Genomic DNA, 23705 nt, shown 5'->3' with positions numbered 1-23705 from the left:
TTTTAATATGAAACATTTGTTATCATATTCATCCCAGTATACAAATCAATACATATATGTCCATCGTTTTCAAGTTACACCTTGATGAAATGTCTTCGCCTTTGAAATTAAACACTATTTCTCAATTCACATGACTCAAAATTAAAACTAAAAATATTCGAATCAATCTTCCTTACTGAGGATGACAAATATATCATCAAAATCGTTATAATAAGCCAATTCTTTTACTGAAATTTGGTCCTTTTTTCCAGCGTTGACTTTTGCCCCATTTTTCACTAAAAGTTTTACCATATCTAGTAAGTTTATTTCTACTGCTCTATTTAAGGCAGAAACACCATATGGGTCACAACACTTCACATTTACACCATGGTCTATGAACGCTGTCGCGATATTTCTTAAATTTCCTTGAATGGCCAAATGAAAAACGGGCGTACCAGAATAATCTATGGTTTCAGTAGTTGCTCCCTTGTCCAGAAGGTATGACACGACATCACACAGGCCTTTTTCCGTAGCAAGAAGCAAAGGAGATTCTCCTTTACTATTACGTCTATTAATATCTGCTCCATTTTCAATGAAATCTTGAGTTATTTGAAAATTTGTTATTCCCAGCATAAGTGGACAGTGGTCATTTTCATCAGCTGCATTAACATCTGCCTTATTTCCAATGAGCATCTTTGCAATGTTAAATGTTAAAAATAAGCGATTTTTCAAGGAGACATGGAGTGGAAATTTTTTTTTGAAATGTGAAATTTTTACATCGACTCCAAGAAATAGCAATGCTTCGAAAATTTCTTCTGGACCACCACGAAGACAAAGATTTAAAAGGGGAGTACGTCCTTTTATATCAATTGTGTTTATGTTTACTTTTCTCTCCACCATCTCCACTACTAGATCGTACATTTGCCTCTCAATTGCCAAGGAAAAAGGTGTATTACCTTTCCTATCAACTGCGTTAATGTCTGCAGAGTTGTTGATGAAAATATCAGCGACTGTTTCACTTAAATTTTTTATTGAAATCATAAGAGGTGATGCCATCCATATCACATAAATTTGGATTGGCTCCATGATTAATCAAATCCGATATGATCTCTTTCAAATCGTGTATACAAGATAGAAAAATTGGACTTCTGCCATACCGATCTGTGGCATTAACATTTGCGCCAAATTCTATAAGTAACTTTGCGATCGACACAGACTTGTTCGACAAGGCGATGTGAAGTACAGGTATATTGTGTTCATCTCTTGTGTTTGGACAAGCCCAGTTTTCAAGAAGCAGCCTACATACGCCCACGTTCATTGTTTTAACAGCTGTAACCAATGGGGCGGTATTATTACTATCTTTGTCATTTATATCAACTGATTTTGTAATTAAGCATTTAACAAATTTGTCATCAGTGGACGGTGTAACATTGTTATTATGTCTTCTTGCCTCACCTTTACAATTCTTGATAGCTGTACTTAAAAGATTACTTAGTCTCAGTTTGTTTTTCCCATACGTTTCTATGAGTAAATCAAATATTTTAAAATGTTCATGTTCTAAAGCTATTTCTAGGAGAAATTCTATGTCTTGAAAATTTATGTTTTGAAATGTATCACAATGAAGAATATGTCTGACGACCTCCGTCCTTCCATGCTGTATTGCATTTTTGAGGAGTGGGTTGCATTCGGAATCAAAATCGATATCATTTATACCGAAAGTTAGCAGTGCTTCTAGAATATCAACATAACCTCTCTGTGCTGCCAAATGAATAGAATGTTTGATATAAAGTAAATATGAAGAATTTGCAGTTGCTATCTGAAGAATATAAAATACAACTTCAGCGCAACCATTAAGAATAGCTGCCTGGAGGGGGGTAAAAGAACTATATACTGAACCATTTAATTCTGCTCCGTGCTCGATTAAGAGTTGTGCAATTTGAAGTTGACCTTTTTCTGAAGCGATATGAAGGGGTGTGATCTGGGATGAATCACAAACGTTTATTTCACAGTTTTTGTGTATTAGTAAAGTAGCAAAGTCAAGTCTATTGCTCAAAAGTGAAATATGTAATGGTGTTTGGCCTTTGATGTTACTCTGGTTGACATCAGCATTGCTGAGCAATAAATCCATAAACATGTCTTTACTACCAACAAATATTGCACGTATGAGAGGAGACGTACTGTTACTATCCATTGCGTTTACTTTTGCACCTTTCTGAAGCAAAATCCTCACAATATCTATTCGGAGGTTTTCGATGGCAACATGCAATGGACTTAGCTTATTGTTGTCACAAAAGTTAACGTCAGGATTATATTGAAGAAGAATACGTGTTATGTCGGAACGATTGTTTTCCACACTGATTAAAAGGGGAGATTTGTTATCATTATCAGTAATATTTACAGTAGCTCCATGCTCCAGTAGTCCGCGTACGAAATATGTCTTACCATCCCGGACAGCACAACTCAACAGGGTGTTTCCTTGGTGGTCACATTCCCGTTCATTTGGGTCTGCTCCTTTCGCAAGAAGAGAATAAAAGAATTCAATGTCATTGTTTTTGTACATTAGATTTAATAATTGTTTTAAGGCAAGTCTGTCAGATACTAAATTTGCACCATTCTTCATCAAAAATTCAATTATGTCCATATAACCAAGGTTGGCTGCTACAAACAGAGGAGAGTTATTTACGCCCGGTAAATTGATATTTGCTCCATTTCTGCACAGTTCTCTGACAATATCTAGATGACAGCCCTCTATGGCAAGTAGTAAAGGTGACATTTTTTTATCGTCTATAACATTTGTATCGGCAGCCGAACTACAAAGTTCTCTAACTATATGTAAATTTCCATTAATCACTGCATGGTGGAGTGCTGTGATTTTCAGATCATGAAAATTTACTAAGATCTCTTTTCTGCACAACCCTTTAACAATCTCTGTTTCCCCTGCTATAGGTGCTTGAATGAGTGAAGTCGGTGTGGCACAAAAATTCATCCTTGCCCAAATTTTAGTAAGAAGTTTGGAATTAGAAACTGTTTCTGGCATCAACAAACATGACTTTTTATTTATCATATTAGTGGCTTTGAATCCATAGTCTAATAAGAGCCTTACAGTTCCTACGTTTTGATAATTACAAGCACGGTGCAGAGCATCACAAAGCAACAAATGATATGAATATGCACTTGAGAAATGAAGAACATCATCAGATTTCATTAAAATTCTCATAATGTCCGTATTGTCTGCCGCATAACTCAGAGGACAACGGCCACAAGCGTCACAATCGTTGACTAATGACTTGTCTTTTGATAAAATGTGTACCAAATTCGTGTTTTCTTTCCTTATAGCAATATGCAGTAGTGACATTTCTGTTTTGTCTTGAAGGTCAGACAAATTAACATCACTGCCATAAGATATTAAAAGATTTACTAGGGGTATATTTTCATCATCAACTGCTCTGTGCAACGGAGTGCGCCCGGCATTATCAAAAATATTCACATGAGCGTTGTGCGAAAGAAGAATTTCTACAATTTTGTCAAACTTTAAACGCATTGCCAAGAAAAGAGGAATTTCAAAACCATCATCATCAAAAGCATCATCACATCCGTTCACAATCGCCCCATTCCTAAGTAAAATATCAACGTTTTCCTGCTGGTTTCTTGCTATAGCGAAATTTAAAGGACGGATATTATCAATGTCAGACAAATTGACATCTGATCCGTTAGCTATCAAAGATAATAAAATGTCTGATTTACATTTATCCTTTTCTGAAAATATGAGAGCATAGATCAATGGGGTGTAACCGTAAAAATCATAGATATCTACTTTGGATTCCATTTCTAGCAAAAACTTTACAATATCATTATATCCTTTTCGAATTGCTATGTTAAGTGGAATACTCCCATCGCCATCATGTTGATTAATATTAGCACCGTGATGAACCAGAATCTTTATGGCTGAAATACAGTTTGCTTCTGTTGCTATCAACAAAGGAAACTTTTTATTTTCATTGTAAATATTTAAGTCAGCCCCGCCCTCAGCTAAAGCTTGCACAATGTCAATATAGGAATATCTACATGCCTCTATTAATGGCACTCTTCCGATGTTGTCTGAAAGGTTAATGTCATAATTTCTCTCAATGAGTAGGTGAAGTAGTTGAAGATTTTTCTGAATAACTGCAAATACAATGAAAGGGATGTTGTTGAATTCGTTGACTGAATTATATTCCGCATTTCTCCCAAGCAACTTGATCATCAAATCACAATTCTTATCGAAGTATGCCTCAAGTAGAGGATCTTTTCCTTTTTCATCCTGATTCATATACAGTGTTGGGTGCAACGGCATATCAACTGTAGTTACGAGATTGGTATCAACTGCCAGCAAATGTTTACTTTTTCTTTCTTCATTAAGGACATCTATCTCACCACCTTGATTTAATAATAAAGCAGCAGTCTTTGTCTTTCTCATTTCACAAGCAACAACCAATGGTGATCGGCAAGATTTATTGCAACTGTTGACTAATGATTGATGCATGATCAAAAGACGAACGAGATTGTCATTTTTGTTGTGTGATGCAGAAATAAAAGGGGTCCTCTCTTCGGTGTTATATATTTCCATATTTGCTCCACATTTTTTCAATAAATCTTCTACAATAATTTCATCTCCAATTTCAACAGCATTAATGACTGGAATATCAACTGTGCCCTCTGGATCATTTATTGCAATATAAAGATCTGTAAGAATAATGACAAGCTGGTTGTTTGTAAAACATTTATAGAGGAATCTGCTTCCCTGCCCTGCAGAAAATGATACATTGAGCCAATTATTTAAAATCTGCATTACTTCCTTGTCTACCACAGCAATTTTGTTTTGGTTTTTATGAAGGAATTGCAGTGATGTATTAACATTTTCAGAAGCTGTGTTGATAGAAACCTTGGCAAGAGGGAATGTTATTTTGTTAATATTTACACCATTTTTTAACAATAATCGTACAATATCCAAATTGTTGCATTCTAACGCGAAGGAAAGTTGTTCAGCTTTTATATCTGCATTGTATCGAGTAAGAGTTTCACAAATTTCAAATAATTCCTCCTGAATTGCCCAGAGTAATGGTGACCTTTTCATGTCATCATATTGGTTTGGATCTGCACCATATTCAAGTAACATCTTCACAATCTCATTTTGTTTGTTTTTTACTGCTTCCGAAAGCATTGGCATATTTCTATTTTCTATATGCCTTTCATTGGGATTTCCCCCGGCTTCGAGTAATATTTTCAAAATCTTTGTATTGGAATTCTCCACTGCTAATATTAAAGGTGATTTTCCCCTTGAATCGTATACATTTGTAATGGCTCCAAAATTTACCAATATGCTTACCATTTCTACATCTTCAAAGAAAACAGCCCAGAACAACGCCGTGCGGTGATCGGAGTCCCTTAAATTAATATCAGCTTGATGCCGCATTAAAGTGAAAACTATTTCTGTGTAACCTAAATAGACAGCATTGTGGAAGGGAAGATATCTTTTGTTACAAAGATTGAAATTGCATCCTTTTTTCAGAATATAGCTTACTGCTTCTTTTGCATTTGCCTTTACAGCAAAGTAAATGGCAGATCGATGTTTATCATCTTCAGTATTTACATTTGCTCCTTGGTGAAGAAGTTTCATAGCTATATGCAAAAACCTATGTTTTAAAGACACAAGTAATGCAGTTTCTCCATAATAATTTACATTTTCTGTTTCAAAATTATAGTCTAGTAGCAATTGAACTATATCTGAATTTCCCTGTTCAGCAGCCAAGATCAGTAATGAAACGTTGTCTCTATGATTAATATTAGCATTCTGTAGCAAAAGTAATTCAACAACTTCCCTGGATCCTTTTCCATCATTCAAAGCCACCTTTAGGGGAGAATTACCGTTGATGCTATAGTTTACATCAGGTTTTGCATTTAAAATCATTTGCACTATTGAATAGCGTTCTTTTCTATCTATATCAAATGATTGTAATCTATTGTACATTTCAATCGATTTCACAAGTGGGCTTATTCCAAATTTTCCACATATATTAACATCAGCGTTGTTGTCTAGCAAAATCCTAATAATATGCGGGTAGACTCTTTCCACTGCCAACAATAACGGCGTAGTTTGGTTGGAATCGATAGAATCCACGGAAAATTTGTGTTCAATAAGAAGTTTCACCATACCAGTATTCCCTAGTTCCACTGCCTTTATCAAAACTCTGCGGTCATAGGAATAATGCTTATATTTGCAGTGTAAAAGCAAACACCTTACAAAATCTTCTTTCCCGCTAGACACAGCTGACAATAATGGCGACATTCCTTCGCAGCCAATGCGATTTGGATCAGCTCCAGCATTTAGAAGTAATCTTGCTGAACACATGGAGCTTTTATAAGTTGCAACGAAAAGAGGTGTTCTTTTATCTACATCAAACAAATCAATTCTTGCCCCTGCTTCAATGAGCATTTCAACAATTTCTACGTTATTTCTAGCACTTGCCAAAAATAAAGCAGTACTGTGCTGTTCATTGTACTCGTCTACGTTGCAATCATTTTTTATAAGAATTTTAGCAATGGACACATAATTCTTTATGGAAGCCAAGTGTAAAGCGGTCATTCCTTGCCTGTTTTTAATATTGGTATTTGCCTTGTTGCTAATGAGGATGTGAACAACAGACAAAGCGCCCATTAGAGTAGCTTGATGTAAAAGGCTGTTTCCATCATTGTCACAAAAATTGACATCACCACCACTATAAATAAGTTCTTCTAACATATCATCGAATTTTTTAATTATAGAGATAGATAAAGGAGATTGAAATTTTTTATTGTACAAATTTGTATCGGCTCCAAATTGTAGAAGTAGTTTAACTAAGTCAGCATTTTCATTTATTACAGCAAATAACAGTGGCGAGTTACCCTCAACATCACAATAATTCACGTCCGCATTTTTCTGTAAAAGCAGCATGGCAAGTCTATTGTTGTTTTGTATTGACGCATGCAGTAAAACTGTTCCGTTACAGCAATCACGGAAATTCACATCGGCCCCATACTCGATCAAATCGAATACAATGTTGACATCTTTATTCTGAAATGCCGTTTTATTTTTCTGTTGCTTGTTTATCTTAGAATACTTAGCTTTAATATTTGCAAATTTGCCATTTTTCCCATAAAAAGCAATGGATAGGGGAGTATCGCTCTTATAATCACATATATTTAAATTTGCTCCAATTTCAGTTAAAAGCTTGCCAATCTGGTAATGTCCGCATTTTAAAGCTACAAGAAGAGGTGTTTCCTCCAAGATATTTGTGGCATCGATTTCACATTCAGCATTTATCAAAAATTTTACAATAGCCATGTTTCCTTGACAAGCAGCAAAATGCAAAGGAGTTTCGTTGTCTCCGTTTTTCAAGTTAGTATTGGCTCCCTTTCTTAGTAAAATATTTGTTATCTCTGCATTGCCTAAACGAGTAGCTAAATGCAAAGCAGACATCGACTCTGATGTTGCAAGATTGATGTCAGCATTGCAATCCAAAAGGAGCTGAACGATCTCTGCATTGCCTAAACGTGTAGCTAAATGCAAAGCAGACATCGACTCTGATGTTGCAAGATTGATGTCAGCATTGTAATCCAAAAGAAGCTGAACGATGTCTTTCAGTCCTCTTTCTGTTGCACGGTGCAGAGGAGAATTCCCGTCTTCGTTTAATATGTTCGGATCAGCCTTTACACTCAGCAAATATTTTGCCATTTCGAAATCTTCCATCCCAACCGCACATAGTAACGCATTTCCTTTAAAGCTATTAATTTGTTCATTTACATTTGCGCTATTTTCAACCAAACATTTAACAACCTCTAACGAAGATTTTTCAATTGCTATTGATAAAGGCGTGCGTCCATTTTCATCCGCAATATTGACGTCTGCTCCATGTTCAATAAGAACTTTTATGACTGCTATATACCCTGCACAGGAGGCTGCTGTCAAAGGTGTGAAACACCTGTGTTCGTTCCATCTATTTGCATTACCCGCTGGACAAGCGTTAATAGCCTCCGGTTTGATTATCTTTAATACAGCTCGAATCATTTCAGGGTTATTACTGTACACTCCTAGTACCAGGTGTCTGCATTGCTCGTGGATATCTTCTGTGAAGATTTTATTGTCAAGGTAATGCATAAGGCGACTAGCGATATAGTTTAAAAGTTTTGTATGTCCGTATGTAATCACCCAATTAATGGCCTTAACATTATATGTCTCTCCTGATTTCGCATTGTCACAACGCATATCAATAAGGAGAAGATATAGATCATATTCAAGAGATGTCCATTTGTTTGAACACAAATTAGAAAAACCAGCACCCAATATATTAGGTATATTGCAATTTTCATGTAGAAATAAATGCTCCATTTCAGTGTCTGGTAGTTCATCTAAGCATTTGAGGAAAACATCAGAAAAAGCTGACCTTTTCAAGCAATTATTCTGAAACACATCAAATAACTGAAATGATCCTATATCTTCAATTAATCTCTTTGCTAGATTCGTGTAAAACTTCCTTTCTATGATAATGAATGGATCATTTGAAAAATCATGTCCCTCAATTGCGTCAGCAATGATCGTATGTGATTTAATAAAACTGCTACTTAAATGCTTCAATATTTCATCAGGGAACTTTTGGCCAAACATGTTTGCTACGACCTCAAAAACGGAATCATGAATAAGAGAAAAAGTTGTTCCTGTTTGACAGACATATGTGTCCACCATGGCTTGTAAGGTAGTTTTCAAAACTTTTTTAGATGTATTTCTGTTTACTCCACATAAATCTAGAAACTCCTCGATATTTTCTCTTTTATTTAGTACTTCTTCTGTTAACATATTGTTGTAAATTACGCAGAGCACAAGACCAGCAAACTGTAGGTTGTTATAAACCCTCATATGCTCAAATTGTTCCCGGAGATGTATATATGGACATTCAAAGAATTTTACACCAAACTTTTGATATTGCCTCTCCATAGCAAAAAGCTTACAAAGCAGAGGAAACATTGCGATATCTCTTTCGAAACGCAAATGCTGATATTGACAGGATTTAACACCCATTTTCGTGCAATGGCTTGCAATAATTTCAGTCATTTCAACACAATTAAGTTTTAAATCCTCACTGTCAATATCAATAACATTCTCAAACAAAATTGATTGCAATGAACTACATTCTTTGTATATAGATTTCCTAATGGTGCATATAATTTTTTTATTTTTGAAAACTTTATATACCTCTTTGATCTTCGTAATTGTGTTTAATTTCGACTTATCAAAGCTAAAAATACCAAAAGGGTCATCACAAACAAACACCTGCATGGAATCAACAGTACTAAATTCGATCATATCTTTCATATCAAGGAGTGGAACAATTTCCCAGCCTTCGCATTCTAGTATCATTGCAATTCGTCTTGCTATTGATGTTTTGCCTGATGCTGGACATCCCACTATAGTGATGACAGACGTTGATCTACAAACCTCAAATACCTTTCTAAACCCTCTCGTTTCTTTGAACACAAGGTCATCTTCTTTCCAGTTGTCTATCTGGCGTATGTGTTGTTCTGCAAGATAAATGATTTCATTTATACCATTGACATGTAACTGTAACTGAAAAAAACCACTTAATTATTTGCATTCTAGAATGCAATACAGTATCTTTTTTGTGTACCTTTAATATGCTTTGGGATATGTGCTCTGGTTGCAGCGTCTTCTAATTCTGCTAACTGTTTCTTTAAAAAATCTAATTCTGTAAGAATTTGATGTTTGTCATATGTCTCGAATCTTTTGGACCTAAGTTCCTCTACATCTGTCTTCAAACATCCGTTGCTCAATCGGATCAATGCCTTATTGGAGAGATGAAAAACTTTTAAGATTATTTACTACTTCGAACTATTTTTAAAAACAATCATGTGTTTTAAAATAAACATACATTTGATAAATCTGTCCATTTGTTGTAGAAAGTAGTGGAGTCAAGTTCTGGTTTTGAATCATGACATAACATATTTCTGTGTAATCGTATTCTTTCGATATCGTCTGTTTTTCTTATGTCATTGGATGATGGCTCTGCGCCCCAACCGTTTGTTGGTGGCAAAAAATGTTTCTTGTTACAAGTGTTCCGTAGAAGTTTGTATATTAGGGATGCATCAAAATCCGCAGATGAAGACGTCTTTGGTGGGGCTAGATTTTTATAATAATCAGAAAGACAATGTTATTATTTCCATTCCAAATTCAACTTTAAATAACAAATAAGAAGCAAAGAAGATATAAATGGATACGAAGATAAATAATCAAGAATACCAAGATTAAAAAAAACAAATATAAATACCAGGATAAAGAATATCCAATTGACTTATACTGCAATTGATTCTTTTATTGCTTTTTAGGGCATTTTCATGTGTTTTCAAGTGTGTTTGAAGAAGACTTGGTGAAATAACTGAATCAAAAAACACTCGCATTGCAACTGTTCCGAGATGTACAAGCATAAGGAAACGTATAAAATTGTTTTCTTCAATACTGCAGTTTGTAGGATTTTCTTCTGCAATTTAAAACAGATAACATTATATATGTACCTGCACACACTCAAACACTCACCCCAAACAAACCCTCAAGAAGAACCTAACACACACACATCCTCTCTAACCCTCCTGCCCCCCCTCCCCCCTCACACACACATATACCCTCACCCTCAAACATATACAAAGATATATCAGTTCAACATTTGTGTGTTTGAGAGAGAGAGAGAGAGAGAGAGAGAGAGAGAGAGAGAGAGAGAGAGAGAGAGAGAGAGAAGGAGGGTGTGTGGCTGTGTGAAACGGTAATGAATACATATATACAATTACCTCCTAGGACACGCAGTTTAAGGGTTGGACTCATTGTTATTATTCCTTTACTTTCACATGACAACTTATATTCACCCTCATCATTTAAAGTTATGTCATTTATAACCAGAGTTGGGAGTTGACTGTCAGTTGAGCTTTTAAAGTACTTCAAATCAGTCGTTTTAAGTGTATTTTCTGTTGATTCTTTTCTTTTCAACCACTTTATTGCTGCAGATACGATGTTTACACTTCCTGTTATTTTCAAAGTCCCTCCAATTCCTATATGCACTACTCCAACGGGATCTATAGTACATGTTATTTTCGCATTTTCTTTTTGCATTGTTTGCAAATTACAGATTGAGCCATGAATTGAAGAAGAACATAGGCTTTTCACGTTCTCAGCAATTGAAAAGTTGATGCTTGTTGTTGTAATTGTTGAAGTCAGACAGGTAGAGTTGTTAATATTAGATTGAGCATTAGAAACAGGGATTGTACCTTCTGCTTTTATAATGTCTTCTAGTGAAAAAAAAGATAAATAAGATTAAGCAATTTTAATGACCAGATTCCTCAGCATATTGCAGAATAAGTATACTAATTCAGAGAAAAAATATAAAGCAAAATAAAAAAAATCCAGTAATACAAAATATCATTTTTGCGTACCAGTTTGATGTAGATTTCCACAGGCATGCGTCCTATCGATCTGATAAGCTTGCATCTGAGGCGAAGAAGGTAGTTCATTTGGCAGTGTGGCAGGAGACAATCTTGGAGGTATATATGAAATTTTTTTTTTCTTTAGTGATAATGAAGAAGCTTCAAATAATGTTTGGATTTGTGGCGGTTTTGGAGGTATTGGCGGTTTAATTTTTGACGCTGGCGATGTTTTTTCGTCTGTTGATGATTGAGGCGATTTCTTCAATTTAATGTTTGAAAATGATACAGGTTTTATTGAAGGTTGTAAACTTTGCTGAGTCGCTGCGGACAACAATGTTGGTTGCAAGCCAGAGACTCTATCAGACGCTGTGCATTTAGCCACAACTAAGGAAGGAAGCAATTGATTTTCCGGAAACGATTTGGATTGCATAGATTTAAGGGTTGGTCGCGGCGGCAAAGGTGGTTTGTATTTCCTTCTCGAAACTACAGAGGAATGTTTTACTTGCAATAAAGAAGTTTGTTGAATGCTATTTTCCGACATCGTATAAAATAACTTCCGGTTGTGTCTGGTTTTTTTCTCAAGGGGACACAAATGGTTAATTCTTTGCGGTTACGACTTTTTGATTTACACTCACTACAATAACTATTGTAAATTATTGTTGACGATGAGATGAAAGTTCTTATTGTACTGATTTGATTTTTATTTGTACTAATTGGATGCCGATAATTATACTTAAGCCAACTTCTTGCTCACTAATCTTGCAGGTACCTAGTAAAGAATGAAAAAATGCTATTTTATTAATTAGTTCTTTTAAAATTATTACTTCATTTTTCATATTGCAATTTACGTTCGCTATTTCTATAAATTCTGTATATACAAAAAAATGAATGAAATTCCTAAAAATTCAGTTCTATCAGGTTTTTATGACAGGAAATGGAAGTGCATCAAGGATACTAAACAAGGAAAGCATGTTTTTAGAAATACATTAACAATTTTTACATTCGCTTTGTTTTCCTACAAAACCAACTGTGAAATTCATTTTGAAAACCATTTTCGTGTTTACTCACGCGTAGAAATATATGTATACCCAGAGAAAATTGCGTTAACGTGACGTCACAATGAGGCTGCAGCGTAGTTAGTAAAAATTCAACGATATAGGGCATCGAGAAATCAAATATTGAATATATTTTAGTTTTTTCCAAACATGTAAAATGTAAATATAAGGATTTTTTTTTAAAAGTTTAGTGTGAATTATTGTTGTGTGAATCACACAGACTTGCACGTGCAGTAGACATATTTTACATGAAGCGCTAGCACTTCATTAAGTATGCCTACGTGAAAAGTCTGTGTGATTCACACACCAATAACTCACACAGAACTTAAAAAACATTCCTTAAATATCCACAAAAAACACAATAATGAGATAATATTTGATACATGATATAGGGGAAAATACGTATAACCATTTTGTGTAAATGTAGTTTGATATGGAATATAAGAGACGAAATGTTTTTAATGCCCAGGCATGTTTCCTCTAAAAGGGCCTTGACATAGATTTGAGTTAAATATTCTAAAATGTTTTGTAAAATATCATGACATTTGTTGCTGTAGCATTTAAAAAAGTCAGTTCAAGGATTTAACTGAATAAAGGAAGACAAGAGCTAGCTGGCATAAACAATTCACTTGAGAGAATCTACATAAATGTAGACAGTAATCTTAAAACACCTATTTTGTTTCCTATCAAACAATAACTCTGATTTTGATCTTAACACATTTCACAAACCGTCTCTAGTGTTAAATGTTTTTCTCCTCACAGATAGACACACAAGTACATGAATGTTATAATAAAATATTTGCTTTCCGTGTATTTTTCCACATGAAATTCATTAGAAATCCACGACATTCAAATTTCTATAAGACGCGAAACCTTGTCACCGCGCGTTAGAATTCACAGTAGGATATACATTGTATATGCATTTTCTATAATTTGGGAACACCCAAATGTACAATGTTTTGACTCAATTTAATTAACCACTATAATCCTGTTAAATTAACGTAAAAATACTACAAATGTGCGTTTAAAATTAATTTGTAACTATTTCCCTCGCAATGTTTGTTTGCGTTATATCTTTGCAACGTCATCTGACGTCACAAACGGTTCTTACGTCTTTTGACAGCGTCAGTTTTAAAGGGCGTTAAATTAACATTAAAGATAATGAAATAAGCAATTACGAAGAATGAAAATTAGAGAATGTAAATATAAGTACTGAATTCATATTTTTGGCTGCCTTCGGTCCTATAGCAGACCTGGCCTTTCCGACAAATTTATCATACCGCGCAAATGCCATGGTTAAATTTTTGTGCGCCATGGTTAAACGAGCTGCGCCATGGTTAAAATCGGCAGCCGCCATGATTAAATTTTATTGCATTTCAATCCTGACACCTACTTTTTAATGACTTGAGTAGTTAATTGTGTTTATCCTACGACTGCCATGCACTGTGTTAAACAAACACGTCGTTATAATCAGCGACTACGCTGTGAAGCGTGACAATCAATAGAGAGTCAATCAGCTCATCAGATGATTAAGAGTTTATTATCCTGTACACATGTAAATAAATTTGGGGAACTTCAACATGTTCACTACTTGATTAGATATATAAAGGGTTCATAAAAGATGACAATTACGAGCATTATAATCGTCATGCATGCTATGTCAGAAAAAAAATACTCTGAAAAAATTTCATATTCCTCTATTAATCAATTTCCGATTCTCTGTTTTTTAAGCTTTAACTTTAATATGATATCTTTTTGATAAGTAGTTTTAGAGTTACTTCCCGTTGTTATGAAACGTCGCGTGGCGTTATTTTTAGCACTTGGGCACATGGAGAAAACTGGTAATATCCAGAAAAATAAAACGTATAGAAAAATGAGACACGAACTGGTCCAAAAAGTCCTTTGTGTGTTAAATTAAAAAAACTACCAATTCACCAGTTTTAGTTATAGTGAAACAAAACATTTCATACAACAGGCTTCAATTCTTATAATTATTAGTTTCTGAAAAATAATGCCATGGTTACTAATTTACTGTATCAACAATTTTAAATTAAAAGGATTAATTCTTATCTTACTTCACTAAAATTTGCCCAAAACTGTAGTAACCTTCTGAAGAAATATAAAGAAAAATTGTCCACTTTCCCTATGACATCTGATTATGAAATTGATTGAACATTGTTCAAATAGTCTATAGAAGAAGTAGAATTCTTTATACGTGTACAAACAACACTAGGCGTACTACGCCCCCCCCCCCTCCCAAAAAAAACCCAACTTAAGACATGTATAACTTTTAAAAGAATGAAATTTTACTTACATATTCTGTCTCACGGCTTTGAGAACAACGCTTTTTGTGCTTATTAGCTGTAAAATACAAGGAAGGATATACGTCATTTTAATTTCAGGGATTTAACCCAATTTCAATAATTCTGTTGAGAGGAAAACACTTAATTTTTTTTTTTTTTTTTTTTTTTTTTTTGGAAAAAATAAATCTGAACTTCACTCTTAACATATTTCCCCAACCGTACCTGGTGTCATTTTTTTTCATGTGTATTAAAAAAAAATCTTAAATTTCACTTTCAAGTTTGACATCATATGTATGCTTATTTAGAAAAAACTAAATATAATGTTTCTTCTCTAGTTTCAAAAAATAACAATCATTTACAAAACGCCCACAATTGTATATCTGTGATGGTGAAAATGCACCCAAATGCGTCTCTAGGGGTTGAAGGGTAAAAGTAGAAGAAGTTTTATATCCAAATAGTAGTTAACATTGATTTTTGTATTGATTACATTTTTTACTGCTATAACATAACACCTGTAAGTAGTTTCAATGCCGCTAAGGTTCTTAATTTGTCACCTAATGTATGCTTTATTGAATAAATATGTATTTTTCTTCAACATAAAACCAGTCTTACCTGGTAATGACACTGTAAACCATGCATGGGTTATACTGGTATTAAAGGATGACTGCACTTTAGGAAACTTAGAAATTGCGACATAATTAATTTTAAAAATGGGCATATTTCTTTTAATGGTAGAAATGGCCAATGTGTTAACTGCAACTTTGTGTAATTACGTTAATTAAAAGTTCGTATTAACGAAGTTCGAAGTCCTTTTTATTGGGAGGGGTCCTTGCATATTCTGGAATCTCCATAGGATAATGAGTACGCCCACCTTTTTACAGGCTTAATACATAGTCAGCGCATGTTTTTCTATTGTTCTCCTTTTTATGGTAGTTGTATATTTATATATATTACCTCGTATTAAAAGCAGATCAATAGACAAACATGCGCTCACGGTTAAAAAGAGAAAAAAACTGTTTCTTCGTGTGTTCACTTTCTCTATAGTAAACAGGCCATTTTTACCACGTTGTTACCTGTTGAATATTATAATTAACCAAGTGATTTCTATATCCAGCCAACTCTGTGAATACTAAAATTCCATTACGTGACGTGTAAGGAAACACGCATTCTGCTAGGCGATAGTGATTGTCCATATATGTTTCAAACCATTCCCATCGAGCCACTGGTTATTCTTTTTTCTCTTAGATATCTATAAGATTATTCTTATATTTATCTCAAAAGCGTTTCATTTTACTATATTTATATATTTTCGAGTGTATTGTATGTCTCTACATGTTCGTAGTCTACAAGAAAAAAGAGATTTACCTATTATGTTTTGAACCATCGCTTATCATGAACATCCAAAGTAAGATCCAGTAAATAAAAATGAAATCATACCATCCCCAGCACGCTAATTTATGGGGAGAAGAAATTAAGAAAAAATGAAGTAATTATGACGTTTTTCTTTTTTTTTTAAAAAAGGGAAAAAGTAAAGCAAGTCTTAATGTTGTTAGCGGGTCTCGATCCCAGGCCTCAATATTATCGATTCTGTGCATTACCGACTGAGCTAGTCTGCACTTATATTCGAGCACGCGAATTGTTGACATCAGCCATTGCTGTTGATTATCAATGGCTACTTCTACCGGTCGATGTTATTTGTTATTAGTTATATACTTTATTTGAAAACTTTAAAAAACTTTAAAAAATAATAGTGACAAACATATGCCGAGAGAGAGAGAGAGAGAGAGAGAGAGAGAGAGAATGCACCAGTAACTATTCTAATTTTAGACCACTCTACACAATATTAGCTCCGCCTCTTATGCATATTTATAAATCTTATCTCCAATCAAGGGCAGATACGTCTATTTTCCCGATATTTGCAGAGAGGTGGGGTAAGCAAACAACAAGTTATTTTATTGCAACGCAGTTTATAAGCTTTATGACATTGCCTTTCATTTGGAAATAGACCAAACTCTATAAGAAAAGACTTAAGGCAAAAATAAAAACAAAAATAAACGTGATAACAGAGATTGAAAAAGACCCAAAAACCGGCGTTAAGTGCAGTCATCCTTTCACATTTTGTGTCGAGGGCTACTTACTCAATAAGATCATGCAAAAAGATTGACTTTTGGAAATTTATGATTTTGGCTAAAATTGTTAGGCCCAAGATTTAACAAATTCAATTCCACTTTCCCTTTGACATCTGATTATGAAATTGATTGAACATTGTTCAAATAATCTATAGAAGAAGTAGAATTCTTTATACGTGTACAAACAACACTAGGCGTACGTCTTGCCCCCCCCCCCACCAAAAAAAAAACAACTTAATATATGTATAACTTTTCATAGAATGAAATTTTACTTACATATTCTGTCTGTCGGCTTTGAGAACAACGCTTTGTTGTGCTTATTAGCTGTGAAATACAAGGAAGGATATACGTCATTTTCATTTCAGGGATTGAACTCAATTTCAATAATTCTGTTGAGAGGAAAACACTTAATTTGTTTTTTTTTGTGTGTGAAAAAATAAATCTGAACTTCACTCTTAATATATTTCCCAAACTGTACCTGGTGCCATTTTTTTTTTATGTATGTTATTAAAAAAAATCATAAATTTCACTTTCAAGTTTGACATCATATGTATGCTTATTTAGAAAAAAACTTTGAGTAGAAAAAATATCATGTTTCTTCTCTAGTTTCAGAAAATAACAATTATTTACAAAACGCCCACAATTATATATCTGTGAAAGTGAAAATGCATCCAAATGCGTCTCTGGGGGTTAAAGGGTAAAAGGAGAAGAAGTTTTATATCTAAATAGTAGTTAACATTGATTTTTGTATTGATTACATTTTTTACTGTTATAACATAACGCCTGTAAGTAGTTTCAATGCCGCTAAGGTTCTTAATTTGTCGCATAATGTATGCTTTATTGAATAAATATTTTATAGAAATATGTATTTTCTTCAACATAAATCCAGTCTTACCTGGTAATGACACTGTAAGCCATGCATGGGTTATACTGTGATTAAATTTCACATTTTGTGTCGAGGGCTACTTACTCAATAAGATCATGCAAAAGATTGACTTTTGGAAATTTATGATTTTGGCTAAAATTGTTAGTCCCAAGATTTAACAAATTCAATTCCACTTTCCCTATGACATCTGACTATGAAAATATTGAACATTGTTCAAATAGTCTATAGAAGAAGTAGAATTCTTTATACGTGTACAAACAACACTAGGCGTGCTACCCCCCCCCCCCCCCCCCCCCCCACACACCCCTAAAAAACAACTTAATTCATGTATAACTTTCAATAGAATGAAATTTTACTTACATATTCTGTCTTGCGGCTTTGAGAACAACGCTTTGTTGTGCTAATTAGCTGTGAAATACAAGGAAGGATATACGTCAATTTCATTTCAGGGATTGAACTCAATTTTAATAATTCTGTTGAGAGGAAAACACTTAATTTGTTTTTTTTTGTGTGTGAAAAAATAAATCTGAACTTCACTCTTAATATATTTCCCAAACTGTACCTGGTGCCATTTTTTTTTTATGTATGTTATTAAAAAAAATCATAAATTTCACTTTCAAGTTTGACATCATATGTATGCTTATTTAGAAAAAAACTTTGAGTAGAAAAAATATCATGTTTCTTCTCTAGTTTCAGAAAATAACAATTATTTACAAAACGCCCACAATTATATATCTGTGAAAGTGAAAATGCATCCAAATGCGTCTCTGGGGGTTAAAGGGTAAAAGGAGAAGAAGTTTTATATCTAAATAGTAGTTAACATTGATTTTTGTATTGATTACATTTTTTACTGTTATAACATAACGCCTGTAAGTAGTTTCAATGCCGCTAAGGTTCTTAATTTGTCGCATAATGTATGCTTTATTGAATAAATATTTTATAGAAATATGTATTTTCTTCAACATAAATCCAGTCTTACCTGGTAATGACACTGTAAGCCATGCATGGGTTATACTGTGATTAAATTTCACATTTTGTGTCGAGGGCTACTTACTCAATAAGATCATGCAAAAAGATTGACTTTTGGAAATTTATGATTTTGGCTAAAATTGTTAGTCCCAAGATTTAACAAATTCAATTCCACTTTCCCTATGACATCTGACTATGAAAATATTGAACATTGTTCAAATAGTCTATAGAAGAAGTAGAATTCTTTATACGTGTACAAACAACACTAGGCGTGCTACCCCCCCCCCCCCCCCCCCCCCCCCCGCCCCTAAAAAACAACTTAATTCATGTATAACTTTCAATAGAATGAAATTTTACTTACATATTCTGTCTTGCGGCTTTGAGAACAACGCTTTGTTGTGCTAATTAGCTGTGAAATACAAGGAAGGATATACGTCAATTTCATTTCAGGGATTGAACTCAATTTTAATAATTCTGTTGAGAGGAAAACACTTAATTTGTTTTTTTTTTGTGAAAAAATAAATTTGAACTTCACTCTTAACATATTTCTCAAATTGTACCTGGTGTCATTTTTTTCATGTATGTTATAAAAAATATTAATAAGTTTCACTTTCAAGTTTGACATCATATGTATGCTTATATAGAAAAACTTTGAGTAGAAAAAATATCATGTTTCTTCTCTAGTTTCAGAAAATAACAATTATTTACAAAACGCCCACAATTATATATCTGTGATGGTGAAAATGCATCCAAATGCATCTCTGGGGGTTAAAGGGTAAAAGTAGAAGAAGTTTTATATCTAAATAGTAGTTAACATTGATTTTTGTATTGATTACATTTCTTACTGTTATAACATAACGCCTGTAAGTAGTTTCAATGCCGTTAAGGTTCTTAATTTGTCGCATAATGTATGCCTTATTGAATAAATATTTTATAGAAATATGTATTTTCTTCAACATTAAACCAATCTTACCTGGTAATGACACTGTAAACCATGCATGGGTTATACTGTGATTAAATTTCACATTTTGTGTCGAGGGCTACTTACTCAATAAGATCATGCAAAAAGATTGACTTTTGGAAATTTATGATTTTGGCTATAATTGTTAGTCCCAAGATTTAACAAATTCAATTCCACTTTCCCTTTGACATCTGATTATGAAATTGATTGAACATTTTTCAAATAGCCTATAGAAAAAGTAGAATTCTTTATACGTGTACAAACAACACTAGGCGTACTTCTTGCCCCCCCCCCCAAAAAAAACCAACTTAATACATGTATAACTTTTCATAGAGTGAAATTTTACTTACATATTCTGTCTTGCGGCCTTGAGAACAACGCTTTTTTGTGCTTATTAGCTGTAAAATACAAGGAAGGATATACGTCATTTTAATTTCAGGGATTGTACCCAATTTCAATAATTCTGTTGAGAGGAAAACACTTAATTTGTTTTTTTTTTTTTTTTTTTTTTTGGAAAAAATAAATCTGAACTTCACTCTTAACATATTTCCCCAACCGTACCTGGTGTCATTTTTTTTCATGTGTATTAATAAAAAATCTTAAATTTCACTTTCAAGTTTGACATCATATGTATGCTTATTTAGAAAAAACTAAATATAATGTTTCTTCTCTAGTTTCAGAAAATAACAATTATTTACAAAACGCCCACAATTATATATCTGTGATGGTGAAAATGAACCCAAATGCGTCTCTAGGGGTTAAAGGGTAAAAGTAGAAGAAGTTTTATATCTAAATAGTAGTTAACATTGATTTTTGTATTGATTACATTTTTTACTGTTATAACATAACGCCTGTAAGTAGTTTCAATGCCGCTAAGGTTCTTAATTTGTCACATAATGTAGGCTTTATTGAATAAATATTTTATAGAAATATGTATTTTTCTTCAACATAAAACCAGTCTTACCTGGTAATGAAACTGTAAACCATGCATGGGTTATACTGTGATTAAATTTCACATTTTGTGTCGAGGGCTACTTACTCAATAAGATCATGCAAAAAGATTGACTTTTGGAAATTCATGATTTTGGCTAAAATTGTTAGGCCCATGATTTAACAAATTCAATTCCACTTCCCCTTTGACATCTGATTATGAAATTGATTGAACATTATTCAAATAGTCTATAAAAGAAGTAGAATTCTTTATACGTGTACAAACGACACTAAGCGTGCTACCCAACCCCCCAAAATAAACAACTTAATTGATGTATAACTTTGTAATAGAATGAAATTTTACTTACATATTCTGTCTTGCGGCTTTGAGAACAACGCTTTGTTGTGCTAATTAGCTGTGAAATACAAGGAAGGATATACGTCAATTTCATTTCAGGGATTTAACTCAATTTCAATAATTCTGTTGAGAGGAAAACACTTAATTTGTTTTTTTGTGAAAAAGTTAATCTGTACTTCACTCTTAACATATTTCTCAAATTGTACCTAGTGTCATTTATTTCATGTATGTTATAAAAAATATTCATAAATTTTACTTTCAAGTTTGACATCATATGTATGCTTATATAGAAAAACTTTGAGTAGAAAAAATATCATGTTTCTTCTCTAGTTTCAGAAAATAACAATTATTTACAAAACGCCCACAATTATACATCTGTGATGGTGAAAATGCATCCAAATGCGTCTCTGGGGGTTAAAGGGTAAAAGTAGAAGTTTTATATCTAAATAGTAGTTAACATTGATTTTTGTATTGATTACATTTTTTACTGTTATAACATAACGCCTGTAAGTAGTTTCAATGCCGCTAAGGTTCTTAATTTGTCGCATAATGTATGCTTTATTGAATAAATATTTTATAGAAATATGTATTTTTCTTCAACATAAAACCAGTCTTACCTGGTATTGAAACTGTAAACCATGCATGGGTTATACTGTGATTAAATTTCACATTTTGTGTCGAGGGCTACTTACTCAATAAGATCATGCAAAAAGATTGACTTTTGGAAATTTATGATTTTGGCTAAAATTGTTAGGCCCAAGATTTAACAAATTCAATTCCACTTTCCCTTTGACATCTGATTATGAAATTGATTGAACATTGTTCAAATAGTCTATAGAAGAAGTAGAATTCTTTATACGTGTACAAACAACACTAGGCGTGCTACCCCCCCCCCCACCCCAAAAAAACAACTTAATTCATGTATAACTTTTAATAGAATGAAATTTTACTTACATATTCTGTCTTGCGGCTTTGAGAACAACGCTTTGCTGTGCTAATTAGCTGTGAAATACAAGGAAGGATATACGTCAATTTCATTTTAGGGATTGAACTCAATTTCAATAATTCTCTTGAGAGGAAAACACTTAATTTTTTTTTTTTTGTGAAAAAATAAATCTGAACTTCACTCTTGACATATTTCTCAAATTGTACCTGGTGTCATTTTTTTTCATGTATGTTATAAAAAATATTAATAAGTTTCACTTTCAAGTTTGACATCATATGTATGCTTATATAGAAAAACTTTGAGTAGAAAAAATATCATGTTTCTTCTCTAGTTTCAGAAAATAACAATTATTTACAAAACGCCCACAATTATACATCTGTGATGGTGAAAATGCATCCAAATGCGTCTCTGGGGGTTAAAGGGTAAAAGTAGAAGAAGTTTTATATCTAAATAGTAGTTAACATTGATTTTTGTATTGATTACATTTTTTACTGTTATAACATAACGCCTGTAAGTAGTTTCGATGCCGCTAAGGTTCTTAATTTGTCGCATAATGTATGCTTTATTGAATAAATATTTTATAGAAATATGTATTTTCTTCAACATTAAACCAGTCTTACCTGGTAATGAAACTGTAAACTATGCATGGGTTATACTGTGATTAAATTTCACATTTTGTGTCGAGGGCTACTTACTCAATAAGATCATGCAAAAAGATTGACTTTTGGAAATTTATGATTTTGGCTAAAATTGTTAGGCCCAAGCTTTAACAAATTCAATTCCACTTTCCCTTTGACATCTGATTATGAAATTGATTGAACATTGTTCAAATAGTCTATAGAAGAAGTAGAATTCTTTATACGTGTACAAACGACACTAGGCGTGCTACGCCTCCCCTCCCCCCCCCCCCCCAAAAAGAAAACTTTATTGATGTATAACTTTTAATAGAATGAAATTTTACTTACATATTCTGTGTCGCGGCTTTGAGAACAACGCTTTGTTGTGCTAATTAGCTGTGAAATACAAGGAAGGATATACGTCATTTTCATTTCAGGGATTTAACTCAATTTCAATAATTCTGTTGAGAGGAAAACACTTAATTTGTTTTTTTTTGTGAAAAATTTAATCTGTACTTCACTCTTAACATGTTTCTCAAACCGTACCTGGTGTCAATTTTTATTCATGTACGTATGTATGTTGTAAAAAAAAATCATTAATTTCACTTTCAAGTTTGACATCACAACGCATATTATGCTTATATAGAAAACTTTGAGTAGGAAAAATATTAAGGTTTCTTCTCTAGTTTCAGAAAATAACAATTATTTACAAAACGCCTTTGAAATTCATAAACTTCGTTTTAAAAGCGTAGACTGTCCAAGTTATGCTTTATGGTATAACAAAAGTTGAAATAAGCTTAATTCCTTAATTGTAACTAAGATTAAGCCAACAGAAGAAAGCACAATAACAGTCATTGATGCGTAATTTTATCAACTTCCTGCAATGAAATATAATAATCAGTTCAAGATTATGATATATTCTTTACATCGGACAGGAAAACTTTGAATACAAAAAATGTTCAGTTTCTTCTCTAGTTTCAGAAATAACAAATATTTACAAAACGCCTACAATTATATATCTGTGAGGGTGAAAATGCATCCAGATGCGTCTCTAGGGGTTAAAGGGTAAAAGT

The 23705-nt window shown here is 33.2% G+C and overlaps 2 protein-coding genes across 2 annotated transcripts; both read right to left on the bottom strand.

Annotated features, from left to right (window-relative positions):
• Positions 1 to 158: 158 nt before the first annotated feature.
• Positions 159 to 12049, bottom strand: LOC134260163 (uncharacterized). Its single transcript, XM_062742750.1, has 6 exons — positions 11488 to 12049; positions 10849 to 11343; positions 10335 to 10544; positions 9939 to 10186; positions 9678 to 9852; positions 159 to 9570 (listed from the first exon to the last, which is right to left on the bottom strand). Exons 1-6 carry the CDS (start codon positions 12017 to 12019, stop codon positions 995 to 997), a joined length of 10236 nt encoding a protein of 3411 aa, XP_062598734.1. The 5' UTR covers positions 12020 to 12049; the 3' UTR covers positions 159 to 994.
• LOC134260164 (putative ankyrin repeat protein RF_0381) lies at positions 163 to 672 on the bottom strand. The gene has a single exon (XM_062742751.1). It carries the CDS (start codon positions 670 to 672, stop codon positions 163 to 165), a length of 510 nt encoding a protein of 169 aa, XP_062598735.1.
• Positions 12050 to 23705: the final 11656 nt, after the last annotated feature.

Source organism: Saccostrea cucullata, unplaced genomic scaffold, assembly GCF_032062105.1.
Source record: "Saccostrea cucullata isolate Sc308-1 unplaced genomic scaffold, CSIRO_AGI_Scuc_v1 ctg2512, whole genome shotgun sequence".
Lineage (NCBI taxonomy): Eukaryota > Metazoa > Mollusca > Bivalvia > Ostreida > Ostreidae > Saccostrea > Saccostrea cuccullata.
The sequence above is the reverse complement of the archived record's forward strand: the minus strand, read 5'-3'. Positions and strand labels throughout refer to the sequence as shown.